Source organism: Sciurus carolinensis, chromosome 2, assembly GCF_902686445.1.
Source record: "Sciurus carolinensis chromosome 2, mSciCar1.2, whole genome shotgun sequence".
Classification (NCBI taxonomy): domain Eukaryota; kingdom Metazoa; phylum Chordata; class Mammalia; order Rodentia; family Sciuridae; genus Sciurus; species Sciurus carolinensis.
The window spans coordinates 35,248,204-35,270,847 of NC_062214.1; the positions used below are offsets into that span (position 1 = coordinate 35,248,204).

Here is a 22,644-nt window from a genome sequence, read left to right on the forward strand (position 1 = left end):
ATTATGCCACACCCCCTCCTTCTGCCCCTGAGATCACTGGTAGAGCAAGTCCACAGGGTACACATTCCTTTGAGTCCCTCCCCTCCCCTAATGTTCTCGCCATATTTCCTCCCTTTTTTCTTTGATCCTTCTTCATTTTCCATTTCTAGGGCTAATTGTCCCCTTACTGATATCTCTTTCTCTCTTTTCTCTCTCTAACTCCTTTTCAACTTTGCTACCATTATTGGAATGTAGAGTAAAGATGCTGGTATCAGGACTTTGGTTATGTTGGATGAACAAGGAGGTAAGTTCAGATTTCTTCAGTAAGAACAATTCCTCATTTAAATAAAGTATGTTTTTTTGTAATTCTTGTGCATCCACAGGAAGCTATTTGGGCACATGTTACACACATGTATGAGTTTGAGGGTTCTAGAATTTTCATCTTGCTAATTTTTCTTCTCTGTTGAAAATATTGGTAAATGTGTAAAATTGCTGATATTTTCCTCATGACTGAATGAATGATACTATTAGTTTATATCTGTTGGAGTAACAGAATCCTGATGGGAAAAGCCATGTGTTTGTATTTTTTAAAGAATAGTATTTTGAACAGTGTAAGAATTCTTTTATTCTCCTATCCCCAACCTTTTCCATAAATTTGGATTCCTTCAAATATTACCTAGATAGGATGAAGATATAATATATCATATTGTCTACTTCTTTTAACCATCCTAATTCAGTGTCTGGCAGTTTTGATTTTCAGGTCACTATGGAGAGTCCTCAAATAACTAGAAGGTATTTTTAACAGGATATGAGCAAAGGGGAATGATCTGGAAAATAGAAAATTAAATCAATTGAAATATTTGGTCTATTTTCTTATCATTTAAATACACTCTATTTTATTTTGTCTCAAAATAGTTTAACCTTTATGCTGTAGACTTATCTCAAAAATGAGAAAATCTTTTATATATATTATGTATTATACACACACACACACACACACACACACACACACACACATATATATAGAAGTCTTTTATTTTTTTTTCTCCAAAGACCATTAAATACTAGATGGAAACAAAAACTAAATAATGAATGCAAAGGACCAAATCTCATTTAAAGAAAATTAGAGTTGCACATTTGAAAACATTACTTCTATGCAACAATTTGTCATTACTACATCAAGTTCACACTCACACCCCAGCAACCTATTAACTATCTATTAACCTATTAACAGATCTATTAACTGCCAAATGAATTGGTTCCAAGCCACAACAGCTGACATTTCATGTCCATGGTAAGAGGAGAAAAGGTTCCATGACCTTGTACTATTTAAAACAAAACAACAACAAAAATATTTCCTAGTTATTTAGTGATTTTTTTACAGATCACTACCTTTTATTCTTAAGAATAAGAAGTAATGTTTTAAACAAAATGGAAAACATACAACAACATTGAACTAAAATATGTGATTATTTAAACAAACAATACACAACCTGAAGAAATTTGGTTAGGGCTCAATCATTTTTATATGTTCATGGTAGTCACATACACATATTGGAGAACAGAGATTAGGGGCTCTTCTCCTTGAACATTTGGCCTGTTTTTAAACTTATGATGGAAATGCTACAAACAATGAAACTCAGGAAGCCAGCATTTTAGTATGGCATATCCATACTCTAAGGTGGCACCTAAAATGATAATGTCATAATTTCTGTGTTTGCATTTGGTGGCAAAGATAAGTATTAAAACTTATTCACAGCATAGGTCCCAATAAACTCCAAGCATAAATTTTAAATTAGGACAATTGTGATATATGTAACAGGCCTAAAACACTTTTCCTAAAATGTAGAAAGCCCTTACACAATTTCAAGGAAAAGGGCAATCACCTAAAAGAAAAAAATAGACATAAAACATGAATCATCAGTTTACAAATAAACATACCAAACTGGGTTTCAACCATCAATGATGAGATACTAGTCTTTATCTAGCATACTGACTTAAATTCTGAAAATTGGTATTACCTGATGTGATGAATATGCTGGCAAAACAAAAACCCTTATTCCACAGATGGGTGCTAATATAGATTTCTCAAAGAGCAATTTATAATACCTTCAAATTTTAAAGTGCACCTATCTTTAATAGAAACATTCTACTCTTAGAATTTTACACTGGATATACACATTTACAATTACTCAAAGAAAAATGTACATGGCTTACTTGTAGTCATATGAGACTAGAAACAACCTAAATATCTGCCAGTGTGGAGATGAACTAAATTAATTATGGTATGACCATGAAAGAAATGTTCTGCAATCAATGCCATAAATGAAGTAAATCTTTACTGACTTCTGGGAAGTTGGGATGGAGACAGGAAGATATATCAGTTAGAGTCCCCTAAGAAGCAAATGCAAAGGAGCAATTAGAAGTATGAGAGATTTGTTGGGGACATGTCTGTGATGGGTCAAAGGGAAAAGGAGCAGGGATAGGTAGGGAGAGCTTTTAGACTGTGATGTGGATCCAGAACCTGTATCAGAAGAAGGAAGGAGAATTGGGTAGGAAAAGCCTCAAACTGTAGTACTGCTTGAAGAAGGTCTCAGCCAGGCCGATGGGGAGCCCAGGAACAGAAACCATCCATTGGAGCAGCCTCACATTGGTTGTATATGCTGTAGATCTGGTAGCCCCATTGTGCTCAGTCATTGGCTTGAAGCATCCCAGGGAACACAGGACCTCAACATAAATGCTGTAGTAGTTCCCAGGTGCAGAGTTAACTACACTTCTTTCAGAAGAGTCCTCTTAAAAGAAGCCTTGAGGGCACATCCTCATGACTGTCATAAAATAACTTTTGCTTTTACATTATTTGTGTTAAACTTTTTCAAAAACATACATCAAATAATGAAAAGAAATAATTTTATAAAACCAATTGAACATCAACCCCAATGCTTTCCCTCCAATTTTCAAAATATAAATTGTCCAAATGTATATGCCAATAACAGAGTCTAGTGGAGTTCTATTTTGAAGATATTATAACAGTGCGAGTCTACAGAGCTCTCCAGATGGATTTGCTATAATTATAAGACATGTTGACTTGATCTGTTTAACAGTGTCCCAACTTTGAAACTCAGAAGGCAGTAAATCATTGATTTTTACGTAAAGGCAAACTTAAGCAGCAGGTACCCATATAGAAAAGTGGTATCTTATTTTCAAAGCAAAATTGAAACAAATACACTTGAATAATTAGCAATTCCACCTTGTTAACTCGTTCAGTTAGTAATTCAGAATGTGAAGAGGTGGAAAAAGAAGACTTGCAGCACAGGGAAGATTGGAAAAAGATTCAGAATAATGCCTTTTCCCCTTAACTATATACACTAACATAAAGACGTGGAAGATACTATATAAGAACTTGGAATCTTAAGCACAGATGATTCCCAGAAGCATCTACATATTTTATCTGAGAAATGAAGCAGAATAGAATATTTGTTTGACAGGTTTCTTCATGAGATAGTGAGTGTTCTCAGCTAAAATATTTCTTCTTTTCAATGTATTTCCTAGGATAAGCCTGAGTTTTGCCAGATGTGTAGTAAATAAACGGATTCTGATAAGAAACCTGCAACCATAAGACCACCAAAAATGGATGATCTGTGCCTGGTCTTAAGTGATATACATTCCTTTTATACTATAATAGGAACTTAGGGCTTTTAATATGACAACAAAGCATAGGTCCACAACTCTTCACTGCTGTCATAAATGCATTGTAATTCTGCATGTGCTATGTTTAATTGTTTTAAATCAGTAACTGTATTGCAATTTCTCTTCAGTTATGCTCTACTAATTCTGTCTATGCCTGAACACCAAAAGCGTTGACTCTTTCTACCTTGCAGCTGCTCAGGAGCCTCAAGAAATCATCATCCTTCCAAAGAAACATTCCACCCACTCTTGGGTCAACCCAGACCATTGCAGGTTGTCTAGCTGAACAGTTAAATTACTTATAGGACTTTTGTTTTATACCCAGGTATCAGGCGACACCAAGGAGCACTGAGCATGACAGACAGCCCTGGAGATATATCAAGCCCTGGAAATTTTATTCCCCTACAAAACTTGTCTTCAAGAGAAACCCCCTAAAACAACCATGGCACTAACATGAGATGATCTAACCTTCCACTTCCATTTCTACTGTTGGTCCTTGCTGGGTTATATGTTTGCTCTTAAGGCTGCTATGGCTCTTTGAGAAAAAACCAGAGGATGAACTCCAAACTAATAGTGAAATTTATGACAGCTACTGCTTGGCAGAGGAAAGACAAAATAGAATCCCCTCCAGAGAATCAGTCAACTATCTTAAAAGGTTCATGGCACTACAAAGCAGAATTTGAGAAAAATATCCTTCTTCCTAATGTTTACTCACCAAATACCAGTTATGAATGACTAAAGCTGCACTAGCCAATATAGTGGCCATTGGTCACATGTGGCTATTTAACTTTATTTACATGAATGTCTGTATGTTAATCAATGTTAACAAAAATGAAAAGCATATAGGCAGCGTCTTGTAATTGGATGTATTCATGAAAGCTTGCACTCAAGCAAAACATCAATGTCTTGCTATCTTATTGTATTTTGTTTTGTTTTTAAAACCAGAATGAGAATTCTAAGGGCCCTGTATTGTTTTACTAAGATGAGATTAGTAGAAAAGATGTGTAAACTTAGAACCCTGAGCATCCTACCATTCGTGAATCTATCACAAATCACCAATCATTCAAATATCATTGCAAAAGAAAGCTAACACTTTTATGCCAACGCAGAATGTTATGTCCTGCAAGACCTCTTCTGACTTAAAAATGTTGTTCTGCCAATCTCTAAGAATAAACATAAAATTGTAGAAAGCAAACTTAGAGAGCTAAGAAAAAATCAACCCTGGATGGTTCATTATATCAGCCATCAGAGATACTGCTGTCCACTCCAGAATGACATAATGGCATTGGTTGCTTTCAACTCCACTCTCTGAGAAATGTCTTCACAGAAATCATCCAAGTGCTATAAGCCCCAATATAACAAATATACCCATAAACACAACTCAGTAGACTCTAAAAATTAATATTATTGTTAGAATGCCTCTGATAAATCATTTGTGCTATTTTTAAAATTAAGGGTTTGATTTATATTTTATATATAAAGACACATTCAATTAATATGGGCAGGTACAAAATAGTTTTCTGAATCAACCCTTTTCTGAACAGTATTCTCAATAAAATTCTGAAAAATATCATCAGAATTTCCTCTTTTACAGTCAAACCTTTGCCAAAAGGAGCTGATCATTTATGGCAGAACCCAGCTCTCAGAAATATGGATTTGCTTGTTTGTTTTTACCTTTTAATTTCTCCAGTTCAGAAGTTCAACACTTAGGGACAATTCATATTATATAGATGTTACTTCCTAATCTCTGCAGGCACCAAGGATGGCATTTCAGAAATCATGTGGGAGAGTTAATATTTTGACCAAATAAATGAAGTAGTTGTCTTTCTAACTCAAGAGAAATTCCTCAAGGACAAACACCTAAATATACATCCCTCTTCCATAACCTATACTGATTTCAGCTGCCATTGGTTGAGTCTAGCTTGTTTCCCCTCAGTCTGCAGGCGATCTCACTCCAGCACACCTGGAAGCCATTAGCAATTATTTAATTAGAACACAGCATCCCTATTTCTATCTGTAGGTATGGTGGTCCTTATCTGATGACATTGAGCTCTTTGACATTGAACTTCTCCCCCCAACCACCACCAATCAGTTTCCTCATTCAAATATTTAACTTGACTCAATCTAATCTATTGCATTCTTTTTTTTTTTTTTTTTTTTTGGTAGAGGGGATTGAACCCAGGGGTGTTTAACCACTTAGCCACATCCCCAACCCTTTTCATTTATTTTTATATTGAGACAGGGTCTTGCTAAGTTGCTTAGGGTCTCACTAAGTTGTTGAGGCTGGTCTCAAACTTGCAGTACTCCTGTCTTGCCTCCTGAGCCACTGGGATAACAGGTGTGTGCCACTGCACCCAGCTCTATTGCATTCTTAGAAGGAAACTGAAGTGAAATCTTAAGAAAATATATCCTAGAATATAAAGAGTATAAAGTGTCTAAAGATATCACTGTACCTGTATTTATTCAGCAAAAATTTCTCCAGCTCTCCAGCACTACCCTGTTATTTTTTCCAGGTGTCCAATGCAGGATAAAGGCTAAAATTTTGTTTTCCCAGTCTTTTTGAACAGCAAAGCAGAGTTAGCAGATTCCTAATAAACTGAATTTTGTTCATCAACCCCACCAAACAGAACACAATAAGCTTTTTACAAATTCATAGTCTCCTTGGTTTGGGTCACTAGTGATTCCAAGTTAGGTTTCGGAATGACAATTGCCACTGTACAATTTAATGTGAAATTGTTTTTACATGATTATTCATGCCCTTAGGCTGGAAATGTACTTATCAGTTTTATTCTAAGCGTGCCTGTATTCCTGGAGGCATCAGAATGCATGCATGCATGAAAATATAGATGAAAAGAAGAATGGGAATGTAATTAGGTTTTGTAATTAGACAACCAAGACATCTCATTTGCTGCTTTCCTTTAATGACTTTAAAAGCTATTTTAAAAATCCCTTCATTGAACTTGTACTTACCTCAATTTGGTGACAAAACTTTTGAAAAATTAATCAACTTGGTGTATGTAACCCTGGCAACCCAGAAGTATGATTCATTTTTATGTCTATTGATCTATGTCCTAGATACACTTAAGGTCAGCTTTGCTAGCAGCAATGGTCCGGTAGTCTTCTATGTTCCAATCTATACCCCTTCTTCAAGGAGTCATTCATTCTCCCTGCTGTCCACCTGGGGTTGATCTTTAGCATGCCCCTCATTATGGAAACTGGAAACTTAGGGGCCAGAGAAGTGAAAAGTCTTCCAAAGCTTTCTTAGCAAGTAAGTCATAGGATGAGAGACAAATTGAAATGCCCCAATATTTATAATATTGCTGTGTTGATGTTACTTTCTTTTACAGCTTCTATGAATTAAATATGGGGGAAACCAAAAACAGACCATAGCTACTTTGGGCTACACAGCTTAGGGGAAGAAAAAAAGTTTCCACATCCATTACTAATTATTGCTGTTGCTGCTGCTGTTTTTCCTGAAGCTGGGAAAATGGATTCTATTTTCTACTTGTATCTGCTTGAGAATACTTAAAAGCCAAACAATACAGATATTTTAAAGTTGAAGCAGATACTTCCACTTGTAGCACTAAATGAGAATGGCTTAAATGTAAACTAACGTCCTGTTTTTCCTTCTTTGGAGTTTCACTGGTGTCTGAGTAAGTGAATATGCTGTGCTTTTCCCCTGGACACTCAGAATTGAACAGGCCTTCTGACCCATCCCATCATGTCTGAACTACAAATTAGTTTGAGCATCATTTTTGTTCATTTCCTCCTATCCGCCCACTTAGGGTAGCGGCAGTACTCTGCAATGCACCCTCTTGGACAATGCATTGTAATCTCTCTCTTTCTCTTTCAAATTCCTTTTCACATAGTCATTTCTCATATTCTGTTGGAAACCCAAGAAAAATTCATTCCACACTGTCATCCCTTTGTCCTAACCAGAACAACTCGATCGTGTCGAAGAAGGCATGAACCATATCAACCAAGACATGAAGGAGGCCGAGAAAAATTTAAAAGATTTAGGGAAATGCTGTGGCCTTTTCATATGTCCTTGTAACAAGTAGGTACTGGGTACCAGCTCTAATCTGTGGCGTCCAGTTTTCTTTCTTTCTTTTTCTTTTTTTTTTTTTTTTCTTTTTTAATGTCAAAGTGAATGTCTGAAGTTTTGTCTTTTTTTTCTTTGTCCTTTTCCATCTGCTTCATTCTGTGGGGATAAAATACTTGTGTTTAATCAGAACAACTGGAACGCATTGAGGAAGGGATGGACCAAATCAATAAGGACATGAAAGAAGCAGAAAAGAATTTGACGGACCTAGGAAAATTCTGCGGGCTTTGTGTGTGTCCCTGTAACAAGTAGGTGCTGCCTGCCTGCCTGAAGCTTTGGTTTCCCAAGGCCCATCTCCAAGCCTTGACAAGCTCATTCCTGCAGGCACATAGGCAGGATGAGCATGTGGCATGCAGAACAGATCAATACCGTCTCCAATGCATTCATCTCATAGCATAGATGATATTAGTGGGAGTTACTGTTGATGCATTAAAAATCAGGCATACTACAGTGAAGCTTCACTGTCAGCAACTTTTATTGATGAACGTTTCAACATTTTCCAGAAAGTGTACTTTGAGACACAGGCACCTAGTGACCTTTGTTTTCTCCAACCCTAAGAACCAAAATTGCAGATTTAGAAAAGGCAATGGGTAAGTTTGGAAGATAAGAAACGTGTCAAAGTTTGATTTCTCAAAAGTAAAAGAAACAGGTAATTTGGCCCAAGTAAGCACTCTGCAACTTAGAGTATGTCAGAGATTTTCCCTTTCCACTGCCTACCCGTTACCAAATTTGGTTATGAGATGTTGCAGCTGCAGCCAGTGCAGAGGCCATGTGCTCTCCAGTGTGAAGTATTCAAGCCTTGACCAAATTGGGACCATCCCGCTCAAATTCTTCCCTTTGGAAGATCTACCTGTACACTGGCTGAAATGTTGAAATGTATAGATTTTGCATGCACAATATCACAAAATATTCAACTGTTCTCAAGGTTCTGCAACGCTTTTTTTGGAATGTAGCAGAAATGTGACATGTGGTTATAAGGTTTGCAACAGAAGGAACCTGAAACTGAGGGTTCTGGAAGATAGTGTCATTTGACTAGCTGTGGAAAAAAAAAATGCATGAGTGGATTGTCCAACATGCATTTGAAAAATTAAACTCATTACCTGATCTCCCTCACCCCTCCCTCTTTTCCTTTTAAAGAAGCTTTTTCTCCTAAAAGCTCTCCTAGTCCTAGCTTTTAGAATAGAAATTGATGTCGTTTCTAGCAGATTATATTACTATTCACATCCTTTAAACTTTGAGGCTGATTTAAAATATCCCACTTCCTGTTTAGGAGGGGGAGGGGCTCGATTTACCAATAAATAAAAAGCATGTTTTATAAAGAATGATCTACAGTAAAGCCTGATTAACTGGAATCTAGCTAACTGGAATTCTCCACTATATATTTTCCCCCTTCCATTTTTAGCAAAATAATCATCATCGTCATCATCATCATATTCCAAATTTAAAATGCACCCCCAGGACAATCTAGATAATTTGCATTGTCTTAGTTTCCATCCTTTTACAATCTCCATATTGAAAAAAAATAACTAAGAATCTAAAAGGAAAGACCATCGGACACAACAATACCTTGAAAAGATTTGATTATGACCCACTACTTATAGCAGCTCAGGCAGAAAATTGACTCATGAGTCTAACAAAAATGTTCACCAATTGCCCTTAAAACAAAATTTTCCTCTTCATTCCATTGTTCATTAAGAAAGTCTTATAATTCACCAAAATGACTCATTGGCAGGCATTCCAGTTAGTCAAGATTTGACTGTATATCCTTTCCGGTGGCAACTTGCCCCCACATGAGATTTCCTTCCGTTTGTGGTGAATTCCAACATATTCATTTTCACCCTTCATTAACTGTGTGTGAAGAAAGGGTGGAGGCAGGGCTCCCTGGGATGGATTCTAAGGTTCCCATGAAACATGACCCCTACAATTCCACATAAAACTGGTCGCTAATTCCTTAATGAACAAGAGACCCTAACTGAGCTTCAAAGCTTGACCGAAGTGTTCCCTATTGTGTGTAAATAATGCTTTAAAAACCATGTGTCACAATGCAGTGGCTGGTGGTGCCCTGGACTATTTGAGGGCTTCGCCCTGTCTCAGCATGTTTCAAAGGACTATGGTAGATGTACAGCAGTGATGTGAGTCTATGTGCAGAGTTGTGGGTGCAGTGGTTTGCCTTCTTCTGGAAACGCATATTTCCCCCTCCTTTGACTTTGCCAAAGATGGTATACCAGATATTTTACATAGCAGAAAACATTAGAAAGTCCATAAAACTTCCTTAATCCAAGAAGGGAGGAGATGGGGAGAGGCAGGGGGAAAGCCAGATTCTAAACTCTACTGAAATTACTTTGGGGATCTTGTTCCCTTGAGTGAGCCCATGGCCCCTTGGTACACTAATGTCTGACTGCTCAAAGGGCCATGACATTATACACTAAATTGCGGGAGTTGCTGAAATTCTATTGGTGCATTTTCCCAATTTGTCACCAAATTGTTTGGTCTGTAATCTGCAAGGATTAGAGCTAGTTTTAGTAGCTGGCACTGATCCTCTAGTAAAAGGGGGGGAAAAAAAAGTTAAATTCTGGTGTTTTATAACTTTAAAAAATATAAAAATGGGACCAAAAGATGTCTTTTGTTTTTGGACTAAAAACATATGGTTTCTACTATGCAAAGAACCTAAAAACATCTTTGATCGCCTTAAATTACAACACACCCACCAAAATGTGCTGCACATGTTTCTATTGGGCACAATAGGTATGCCTGGATTTTAAGTTTTCTCCAAGGCAGCTCAGTGAAATACAGCCCATGGAGACCACACTGATTCCAAACCACTCTCCCTCTGTCACAACCCCAGGATAGTTGGAAGTAGGAGTTTGAAAGCATTCTCCGCCCTGCCCTTCAGCCCATCCAAAGAAGCTACTGAACTGCGTTTCAAATCCTCATGAAGGCTATTACTGTCCTGCTAGTGCCTTTTTCGGGAATGGTCAACTTCGGGAGTAGTCTGGCTTAAATGAGAATGCTTCACTTTCCACTCATGCCTGTAGCTGGTGCATGAAGAAGAGATAAGATGGGTTTCCCTTTTCGGTGCTAGGTGGCTTGTTCTCTCTTCTATTTTCCTGCATTCATTTCACTATGCTTCTTTTACTTTTTGTCTCTGTGGACAAAGGTTTGTACATCAACTCTGGATGTATGGTGACTGTTTGGAAGTACCGATATATTATCTAATTCAAATCACTCTAGAAGCTACTCAAAGACCATCACCCTTGGCCAACCACCACTCCTTTATGTCCTTCATGAAGCACTAGAAATGTTAGTTTCACATATGTGTTGGGGAAAAAAAATATTTAACAGGGATCTTTGCATGATGGTGTGTAAAAACTTGGTCAAGTATGTTTTTCTTGATGACACTGTGTTGCTGTGGTGTGATGTACACACCCCACTTGGCAGTCTTGTTTTGTGTCTGTCTGCCAGTATGTTCTTTCTGTGTTTTGTGTCTCAAAATATTACCATGTCACTGAAATAAAACTGAATGTTCTCCAGCTACCTTAATCCTTATCTTAAATCCAATTAAACTACAAAACAAAACAAAGATGGCAGTCTTGACCATTGCAGTTGACTCAATTGGAAATGAATGATGAGTAGTGGAGGCATGGTGGTGGCCAACTGTTTGGGTCCGGATTATGATATATCGGTATTCTCTAATGCCTCAACTTAAAACTCATTTGCTTGGTTTGGTTCTTCGCTTGAAGAGGTGATGATTGCCGTGAACTTGCTGCTCCACCCTGTGCCTTGTCACTCACCCTCTTTTTTGCATAGGCTTAAATCAAGTGATGCTTACAAAAAAGCCTGGGGCAATAATCAGGATGGAGTGGTTGCCAGCCAGCCTGCTCGTGTGGTGGATGAACGGGAGCAAATGGCCATCAGTGGTGGCTTCATCCGCAGGTGAGCTTCATCCAATCCCCACTTGTGTGGTTACCTATTATTGAATAACCAACCACCCCCAACACTGAGTGGATCTTAAAACAACAACCATTATTTTACTCATGAATTTATATGTTGGCCGGAAGTCTCTTCCACAAGCCTTTCCTGGGCTCATGCGTCCGGCTACGTGCAACTAAGAGCAAGAGGGTGATCCAAGATGGCCTCACTCACTTGTGTGGTGGTTGGCTGCTGCTGTTAGGGATGTACTTCTGCCCTCCTCCACATGCTCTTCCAGCAGAATAACCAAGGTCTCTTTATGGTAATAGCAGCATACCAAGGCAGTAAGCTCCAACAAACAAGCACTTATTGATAAGCCTTGACTTGTGTCATATTTGCCAAAGCTTCATTAGACAAAGCAAATCACATGACCACATCCATTATCAGTATGGTAGTCCACAGGTGTCTCATTCTATGGGTTTAGTAGAACAAAGCTTATAGAGAGGTGTAGGCAGAATTAATAATAGTAAATGGTGAAGCACTTATGGACTAGCAGTAACAAGAAGCTGTTATCACCTAAAGGAACAGGAAAGGGAACTGTTATCAGAACTCAACAGTAATTATGACTGTGGCAAGGGCTATTGGTAGGGAAATGCAGCCACAGCCAAATCTACCAGGGAATGTAGAAGGGAAACAACCCCAACCCCCCACTCCTCTTGCCTTCCACACTGTCCCAGACCATTAGTCAAAACCCATTCAAAGCCTGAGGGTAAGAGAAGCTGGGTGATACAGACATAGAGGTCAGTCTCTCAGAACATGGAGCAAGGAAAGTCAAAGCATAGGTTTGGGGTGAACATAAAGGATAATGAGCTTCTTCATAATCACTTCTTTTGCATTCTAGAGGGAAAATATAAATGTCTGTTTTAAAAAACCTCCAATTACACAGGTCAGTCTGTTCAGAACTCAGATAGCTCTTAGAAGACCAGAAAACAGATTAACAACTAAATATTTCCTGTGAAAAGAAAAAGCATGTTTCTGTTTTTTAGACTACTATACTAAAACTTAGAAGTGGGTAGGGTAATTGTTTGCACAACTGTCTCTTCCCAGGCAATCATCACTGTTATTGGTCAGGTAGTACTCCTGTGATTCAAATGATGGATCACTCTCACTGACATATAACGTCTTGATAATGCACCTGTAGGTTTAACAGATGCAAATTCTCTTCCTATCTCTAGCTGCTCCTAGGGAAACCAGACCAATGGGTTCCTCAATGCAATGATTGCTTACTAGAATCAACTAGGGGAGATATTCCCCCCCACCCCACAGGGCTGAGGATCGGAACCCAGGACCCTGGGCTTGCAAGGCAAGCACTCTACCTACTGAGCTATCTCCCCAGCCCCGACTGGGGAGATTTTTAAAAAAATAAAGCAATGCCTATGCCCAGTCCACACCAATCAATTCAGAATCTTGACAAGCATCACAGCATCTGTGGTTTTAAAGCTCCTCAGGTGATTCTAATATGCAATAAGAGCTGGCAGCCATTGAACTAGAGTATGTAGTAGTTATTGATGATCATTTAATTAAGCTTTTTCCCTATGAGGAAAAATCTAGGAATTTCCCCCTTAATTTTTTAATTTCTCTGGCCTGCGCTGATTGAAAAATCATAATGGGCTAAGCTACATCACGTGTTACCAATGGGGAAGGATTTTAATCCCTCTGAACACTTTTTAGCCTTTTGGGAAAATCTGGAGTAAGTGATTACTGTTTACAATAAACAGTTGTTATTTGAATTGAAGTACCTTCTAGTTGGAATGTGGAAAAACGATAAGGTGGTTTTTAAGCCAAATCCTTCCTCTCCATGCCTACCCCATTCAAACAGAAGTTAATTTTTTTTTTCAGTTTTCTGCTCTGAAATCACCATTCACAATACCACTAAAAAAAAAAAAAAAAAAAAAAAACAAAAAAAAGAAAGAAAGAAAGAAAAAGAAAAACCATGGCATTAAAAATCATCTTCAACAAAGAGTTCCCTTTGCAGGATTAAAGGGCAAGCTGTAATTATCACGACTCTTCCCATTGGTAATGGATTCCAAGTGGGAAAAGAGATGAGAGATTCACTAACTTAGCAAAATTTTTTTCTTCTGTTCTCAATTTGAATCTTGGAGTTTTGGGCTCAAAAAGAAAAAAACACAGTTTTCCTTTAGCTCCACCTTCCTTCTCTGAACTAGAGTCTCTTCATCTAAAATGATTTTATCTTAAAGAATAAAAATTGGTAGAAACATACATGTAAAAGGAGAAATGATGTGCTGGTGGAAGTCAGAAAAGTAGATAAATCTATTTAGTATACTTTCTTTAAAAATAGAAATTCAAGGGTTCAAAATGCAATTTTTGTATGTTTGGTTTTTTTGTTTTGTTTCGTTTCAGAGCAATACTAGGGATTGAACCCAGAACCTCACCCATGCTAGCAAAGTGCTCTACCACTCAGCTACATCCCCAACTCAAAACACAATTTAAAAAACTATTTTCTAGGGCTGGGGATATTGCTCAGTTGGTAGAGTGTTTGCCTCACAAGCACAAGGCCCTGGGTTTAATCCCCAGTACTGCAAAAAAAAAAAAAAAAAAAAAAAAAAAAAAAAAAAATTTCTAGGCTGGGGGTCGTGACTCAGTGGCAGAGTTCTCAGCACCATATAAAAAACAAATAAATAAAATAAAAGTATTGTGTTCACCTACAACTAAAAAAATTTTTTTTAAATTATTTCCTAGTATACAAAAGCGAACTGTGTTCTTGTATTCAATAGAGATTTAAGATAGAGAAAATGGATGTTTCAGAGGTCCACAGACTTTCCCAGGCTTTCAGTCTAGTATTCAAGTTTTTTCCCACCCTCTGTCCTCTAAAAATTACTCTGTGGCACCCAGGGTAACAAACGATGCCCGAGAAAATGAAATGGATGAAAACCTGGAGCAGGTGAGCGGCATCATTGGAAACCTCCGTCACATGGCCCTGGACATGGGCAACGAGATTGATACGCAGAATCGCCAGATCGACAGGATCATGGAGAAGGTGAGCATACTGCAGTCCACAAGTTGTTTCTGCTTGTTATTTCTGAAACAACCAACAGGAAGTGTGACGGGCACAAGGTCCTCACTCTATAACATTGGATTCAGGCATATTAATTGCTGGAAATTTTGCTTTTAATTTTCTAAGACCAAGGGGAAAAAAAAACAGGATCCAGCAACAGAATTGGAGTGAAGATTAAAATGTAGATTTGAGGGTGGGGTGCTGGAGATCAAACCCAGGGTCTGGTGAATGCTAGGCAAGCACTCTACTGCTGAGCTATTCCTCCAGCCCAGGTATAAAAAATTTAATGTACCAGATATTTATCAAAGGTTCCACCAGGTCAGGCATTGTGCTAGGCCCTACAGAACATATAAAAATGAGAACACCACCCAGAAATTCACAGTCTATCAGAGACAATGAGTTGCCATATGCCTATGCTACCACACACACACAAAAAAATCACTAAGAGATTCACAGATACAGTGCTAATCAGGGTTAGAGGAGAAAAGATTTCAAGGGGCAAAGATTGGAAAATATTTCAGAAAAAGTTGTATGCGAGTTGTATCTTGAAGGATGGTTAGGTGTTGGCAAGTGGAGATGGTGAAGAAATGGAATCAGCAAAGGGAGCAAAGAATAGTTTAGCCTGAAGGTAAGCATGAGCTTTTATTTTCATAAATACCAAAGGTTTAATAATAATTTAAGAGGACCCAGGTTTCATTTCCAGCCAACACTTTATAGCCCCAAATTTCAAAATAGGAAATTCACACCAGAATACCAGACATGTCTCTAAGGCCACCTAGTATTGGCAAGAGCCCTAGGGAAGACTGAAGGGAGTAGAATGGGAAGGATGAACTTGGGCACATAAAATCAGAAAAGAATACTGGGAAGTTTCTATACAGACATTTAGAGCACCAAAAATCTGATATTCTACACCATGCAATTTTGACATCATTTCTATTAAAGTCTTCCCTTTCCCCAATCAGTAAGGTGTTGAATGTTGATTATTATCTTGTAAAGGTCCAAATACCAAATGGAGAAATAGACATATTATTGTAATAATAGTAATTGTACATCTATAATTTGTTTCACTAATCCTATGCATATGTGTGTGTATATATACACATATATATATTTCCTGTGAGATATTGAAGTACTTATAATAATTAATTCCCCTTCTGTGAGCAGAGAAGGATACTTTTGAGATCTCTTTAGTTACAAGACTTAACTAGTAGTTTCTTGATACCCAAACATACTCTAGGGACTTGAAAAAGAAACTAATAGACATACAGAGAATGTGTCGCCGTGTTGTCTTGTATGTGTCCCATATTAAGAATATCTGGTTGCATAATATTTTGCCTAATCAATATAGGGCTACACAGAAGTCAGAGTTGGTTTGCAAAATGCTTGTGCTTTGCTTACTTTTGCAAGTTATGGCATGCTTGTCATTGTTAAGAAGCTTTTGATGTGATAAAGCTTTTAAAGCTGTGCAAGTCAATGGATTTTAGAATAACATTGAGAGTTTCCAAAAGCACTGGAGCCAACACAACCTGATCCAAGCCATTATGGCCCAGAAAAATGAACTAAGAAATAATTGCTGAACTGCTTTCCAACAAGAAAATGATTGAGAAAACAGGAAGTATTCATTTTCTAGTAATGGACCCAATTTATTCAGATGCAAGAAGATAATGCATCCAAGTCAATTAGGTTCCTAAAGGAGAGGTTTTACCAATAGTGGGGTCAAACTCTCATTGATAGAGTTGGTCTTGGAGCAAGAGAAAGCATTCCTGGAAAGGTGAGTGGCATCTTGCTTCTGCCACTCTGCCTTTCTGCTTTTCATCTTTAGGGAGAACCTTTTATCTAACCCCAGGGTACTACACAGGGACATATGCAGCTATACAGTTTAATCAAAAACAAGGCAAATGGATGGGAAATAGCTGGTCCAGTGTGAATCATTCCTTGAGAGCTGAATCATTTAAGAAATAGGGGAGGAGTCTAGCTGCTTTTGATTAGTTTGTTCATTCCAGTCAACACTGTAAATAGCACCCCCCCACTTTGTTTTCAAAATCAAAATCTGGGCATAATTGAGACAGACCCCATTTCAACCCAGCATGATCATGTTACTGAGCTGCACAATTACTAACAGGATGGTCTGCTCATGGAAATTCTCTCCCCCCTCTCTCTCTCTGTATGATCTTTTCAAAGATCAAATGCATTTTTTATGAGTCTTATATTTATACATAGTAGTTGGGTTCCTTTTGATATTATTGTATGTTCAAGGAATATGATGTCAATCCCCATTGCCCCCCCTTTCCTCCTCTCCTCCCTCTCCTTTTTCCCTCTCTACTGTTCTTCCTTGCACACCTTTATTTATTTTTGATTGGTACTTTCTACATATACATAAAGGAGCTATTCCCTTTGGTACATTTATACATGTATATAACCTGATTCTGTGAGGTTCATTCCATATTTCTTTCCTTTTCCCTTCCTTCCTCCCTCCCTCTCATCCTCCTACTTCTACTTCACTGATCTTCCATATATATTTGTAACATCCTCTCCCTTCCACAATCACCTTCATTTCCTTATTTGACTTTAGCTTCTTCACATAAGAGAAAACATTAGATTCTGACTCTTAATAACAGAAAATAGTGTGCACAGGTCTCCTGAATTGCTGAGATTTTATTAATATCACACAGTGAGGGTAAGGAAAGTCTTATGGTGTTACGCTCATCTTCTCTCCTGTCTCCAGCAACCATATTCACTGACCTCTGTTCATCATGATCTATGTCTGTTCTCATCATTTGAATGGATAGTGAAGTTTTCAGAATTCAAAGCAATGAAATTTTCAAAACATGTAAAATTTTCAAAACATGTAAAATTCTTGTTTTCTGCTTAACAGTACATATATATATATCTATGGTCAAAACATACAGTTCTTTAGGAAAAAATTGGAGGCAAATGTATATCAGATGCTTTGGGGAGCATTGCTAAGGAAATAACAGTGATATTCAAATCAAATTGCAATTTAAAGTTGTCAGTGGTAGAAGTCACATTAAGAAGCAGCAAGGCAGATTTTTTAGTAGTCCTCAAATTCCTCTATTAGTGAGGAAAACTAAGATGTCAGATCCCAACAGTGTTCACCAACTTGGTGACCTGGTTGCCTCATCTAAAAGCTAACAGTTCAGGCCAGGTGTGCTGGCACATGCCCGTAATCCCAGTGACTTGGACGTCTGAGGAGGATTGCGAGTTCAAAGCCAGCCTCAGCAACTTAGTGAGACCCTGTCGCTAAATAAAAATACAAAAAATAAGGGCTGGGGATGTGGCTCAGTGATTAAGTGCCCCTGGACCTCAATCCCTGGTACTGATAATAAGAAGAAGAAGTCTGGGCCTAAAGTTACCTGACATGGTCTGAAGTTGAGGAGATTCCCAGTGTTCAGATGTGGGCTGAGCAGTTCCTTTAAACTACTTACTGGCTCCCTGGTGATCATCTCTGTTTTCTCATAAGGGCAAATCATATAGCATATGTTGGGTATGTCAGCAAGTTTAGGATTCTCTAAATAGAAATGTGAAAACTGGAATGGGTTAGCCTCCATAAATAAAGTCCTCAAGCATAGAAATAGGATGAACAGAGGCATTCTCCAAATACCAGGAGGACATCTAAAAGGAGATTCAGGACTTTTTTTTTTCCTAAAAGGCACCACTTCTTTTATATAATAAAAGCATGGTACCTTTTATGTCGGGTATTGGATGGGTTGAAATTTTAATATCCTTCAGAAAAGATTTAGGTGGAAATCACAGATGTCCAGTGAACAAAGGTCAATTCCAGTTCCTCCCACATCTTTGAGGATATCTAAAGGGTAGCCTTATGCTCTGCTGCAAACATCCCCTGTACCACTGTGTGAAGGCTCATCACTGCATTCTTACACAAGAGGTTCTAGAATGTTTGCCTTGAGAAATGTCATCTGTTTTTAAATGGATTATTTTTCTTGTCTGAGTTTGTCTCAGAGTTCAGTCTGGAAACAGAGTCAGCATAATTCAATCTTCAGGAACATTTCACACTGGTCTGAGCTAGTAATTTTCCTTTGCACCAAAGTATCATTATTTCTGATATGATGTATAGTTGGAGAGGGAGAATTTAAGAGGGAAATAAAATTGGAGGAATTATCCATTTTTCAAATGAGGAAACTGAGACCAAATATATGTGTCTGTAGTTCAGAACAATCAAGGAAATATCAGTGCCCTATCTTTTTATGTACATATTTGTTTTGAAAGCCAACTCCTGATTCATTAACAGATAGCAGAGAACCATAGCTAGATCATTTATATTTATGAATTACCTAGAAATAAGTCCAACTTTGCAAATTTCTATTTGAACTTTGTGTGTGTATATGGTTGTGGGGATTGAAACCAGAGATACTCTACCACCAAGCTATATCCCCAGTCCTTTTATACTTAAATTTTGAGACAGAGTGTTTCTAAGTTACTCAGGTTGGTCTCTGTCTTGTGATCTTCCTGCCTCAGCCTACCCCCCAATTACAGATAACACCACCTGTCAGGATAAGTCAAGACAACTAAATTGTCTCTGCCTGTATTTGCTAACTCATCTTTCTCAGTGGTGATGGGAATGATCAAATTTCTGAGATTTAAAGGTGTATTCTGGTAGCATCCCTCAGTTTAATGCTGTGTGTGCAGCAAAATGTAATTCAAGCAGTGAAGACACCAAACCCAAAGACTAAAATGAGCAAAAAAATTATAGTAAATGTGCCCCCAATAAAGAAAAGCCTATCATGAAAATAAAAAGAAGTAGAGTAAAGGCAGGGGATTCAGGGAAAGGGAGGAGAGGTAGGTAAGGGGGATACTGTGGAATGAAATTGACCAACTTATGCTATAGGTATAACATATGTGTAACTATAATGCACCAATAAAAAACAATAAAGAAATAGAAGAAAGACCAGTAGAGTAGAGGAAGGGGATGGGAGGTCAATTAGCATCCTCACATATGTGAGTCTTTAGAAGTGGGGTTTAAATATGATTAAGCATCCCCAAAAACCATATCTTCACCCAATAACAGTAATTGCAAGATAAGATGCATTGAGTACTTATGTTTGCAAACATGATCCTTTTTTTCATTTTTATTGATACATCATAATTGTGAATAATGGTGGGACTAGTTATCACATAATCATACATGAGCACAATACAACAATATAATTTTTGTCATTTCCCACTATTCCTTTCCATCCCTGCTTCCCTCCCTCTTGTCTCTTTCCTCTACTCTGCAGATCTCCTATTGATTATCATGGGATCCCCATACACACACACACACCTTTCTTTTCCTTTTTCCTTTCTAGTTTCCATATATAAGAGAAAACATACCACCCTTGACTTTCTGAATTTCACCTATTTTGCTTAATATCATGGTCTCCTGCCCATTCATTTTCTTGAAAATGACATTATCTCATTCTTCTTTTTCTTTTTATTTTTAAACTTTATTTCATTTGTTTTTATTTTTATGTGGTGCTGAGAATCAAACTCATTGCCTCACGTGTGCTAGGCAAAGGCTCTTCCACTGAGTCACAACCCCAGCCCCATTGTTCTTCTTTATGGCTGAATAAAACTCCATTGTGTATATATGCCCCATTTTATTTATTTATTCATTCATCCATGGCTAGTTCCATAGGCAGAAAGGTATTCTAAGCACATCACTTACATCCTCACTACAAACCTAAGTAGTAGTGATACACAGTGTGAATTCTGATTCCAGGCTACTTGCATTCTGGTTGTGGTTTTCCCCAAGTACTAACACTTTAGACAAATTGTCTAAATCCTCTCTGCCTGATTTTCTCATTTGCAAAAAGTAGCTAATAATCACACATACCTGATAGTTGATGTTATCAATGTTGACTGAATGGAACAAAGTAGATACTCATGCTCTTTAGCCAATTTTTTTTTTTTTTTTTTTTGTCCCCAGGTAGTAGACAAGAAAGCTAGAACCCTGAGATAGAATTTGCTCAAAATGACACAGCTAATAAGTTAAGCATGACTTGAATCCATCTGTACAAGTGGTGGTAATTCAACTAAGTCCAACAGATATGAATGTACCATGGAAGTCATCGACTGTCCTTCCAGGATAGAAAGATAAATAATAAAGAATGCTCTGTGGTAGGGAAAACAGTGAAAAGGCTAAACCAAGCACAGCCATAGCAATGGCCCTAGGAACACAGAAGAGGGAGTGGTCTATTCTGACTGGGTAACTTCTTCATCCAAGAAGCATTTGACCTGGCCCCTGAAGAATGAACAAGACTTTAAGGGTTCTCTTTTCTTTTCCTTCTTTCTAGGCTGATTCCAACAAAACCAGAATCGATGAGGCCAACCAACGTGCAACAAAGATGCTGGGAAGTGGTTAAATGTTCTCCACTGTGCTCTCTTCCGAATGCTGTTGGGCAAGATAGCTCCTTCATGCTTTTCTCATGGTATTACCGAGTAGGTCTTGCACACACACACACACACATCAGTCCACCCCCATTGTGAATGTTGTCCTGTGTCATTTGTCAGCTTTTGACAATGCCATATGTCTTTTGTTCTCTCTGGGTCTCTTTCTTTCCAAAGGTTGTACATAGTGGTCATTTAGTGGCTCTAACGCTCTATGTAAGATGTCTTGGGTTTCATTTTTCCCTTTTTTTCTCTCCTCAGTGGCGTTTGCTGAATGACAACAATTTAGGAATGCTCAATGTGCTGTTGATTCTTTCAATACACAGTATTGTTCTTGTAAAACTGTGACATTCCACAGAGCTACTGCCACGGTCCTTTCTTTGGGTGTCAGGCTCTGAATCTCTCAAAATGTGCTGTCTTTGGTTCCTCACGGCTGTTATCTGTCTTTATGATTTCATGATTAGACAATGTGGAATTACATAACAGGCATTGCACTAAAAGTGATGTGATTTATGCATTTATGCATGAGAACTAAATAGATTTTTAGATTCCTACTTAAACAAAAACTTTCCATGACAGTAGCATACTGATGAGAAAACACACACACACAACACGACAACAACAACCAACCAACAAAGCATGCTCAGTATTGAGACACTGTCAAGATTAAGTTATACCAGCAAAACTGCAGTAGTGTCACTTTCTTTCTGTCGACATATAGACTTATTAATCATAATCATCCTTTTTTAAAAAAACAAATTTTAAAAAAAGATGGATTTGACACACTCACCATTCAATCATTTCCAGCAGAATATATGTTTGGCTGAAACTATGTCAAATGGATGTAATATAGGGTTTGTTTGCTGCTTTTGAAGGCTATGTTTTGGAGAAAACAATCTTGCTGTGAAACAGTGTGGAGATGTAAATTTTATAAGGCTGACTCTCGTTGATCACCATTTGCCCTGTGGTTCGTTATCAGTACAATTCTTTGTTGCTTAATCTAGAGCTATGCACACCAAATTGCTGAGATGTTTAGTAGCTGATAAAGAAACCTTTAAAAAATAATATAAATGAATGAAATATAAACTGTGAGATAAATATCATTACAGCATGTAATATTAAATTCCTCCTGTCTCCTCTGTCAGTTTGTGAAGTGATTGATATTTTGTAGCTAGTTTAAAATTATTAAAAATTATAGACCCCAGATATCTGCTTTAATTTCTTCATGGACCCGTCTGATTTGGTACTCACACAAGAAGATGAAGGCTAGTTACTCCGTTCCATTGCTCGTAAGAAGCTAGTTGTATGTGAAGATAACACTGGGTGGAAAATCCAAGGATGTCCCTTTTAAACATAATTCTAAAGGCAGCTGACAGTTTGGCTTTATTTTCATAATTTGTTCTAGAAATAACTTGTATGGGAATTCAGTATTAGCTGGGGGGGTGGAATGTAGTTTTCTAGCAGACACTGAAAAAAAATCTGTGGT

At 37.7% G+C, this 22,644-nt stretch overlaps 1 protein-coding gene across 2 annotated transcripts in view; it reads left to right on the forward strand.

Moving 5' to 3' along the window:
• Positions 1-22,364, forward strand: part of Snap25 (synaptosome associated protein 25) — an 85,454-nt gene extending 63,090 nt beyond the window's left edge. For both annotated transcript variants that reach the window (XM_047538766.1, XM_047538767.1), the window contains exons 4-8: positions 235-283; positions 7,896-8,013; positions 11,573-11,698; positions 14,588-14,732; positions 21,065-22,364. In XM_047538766.1, coding sequence (XP_047394722.1) covers positions 235-283; positions 7,896-8,013; positions 11,573-11,698; positions 14,588-14,732; positions 21,065-21,133 — 507 coding nt within the window. In that variant the 3' untranslated portion in view covers positions 21,134-22,364. The remainder of the gene's footprint in view (positions 1-234; positions 284-7,895; positions 8,014-11,572; positions 11,699-14,587; positions 14,733-21,064) is intronic.
• The last annotated feature ends 280 nt before the right edge of the window (positions 22,365-22,644 follow it).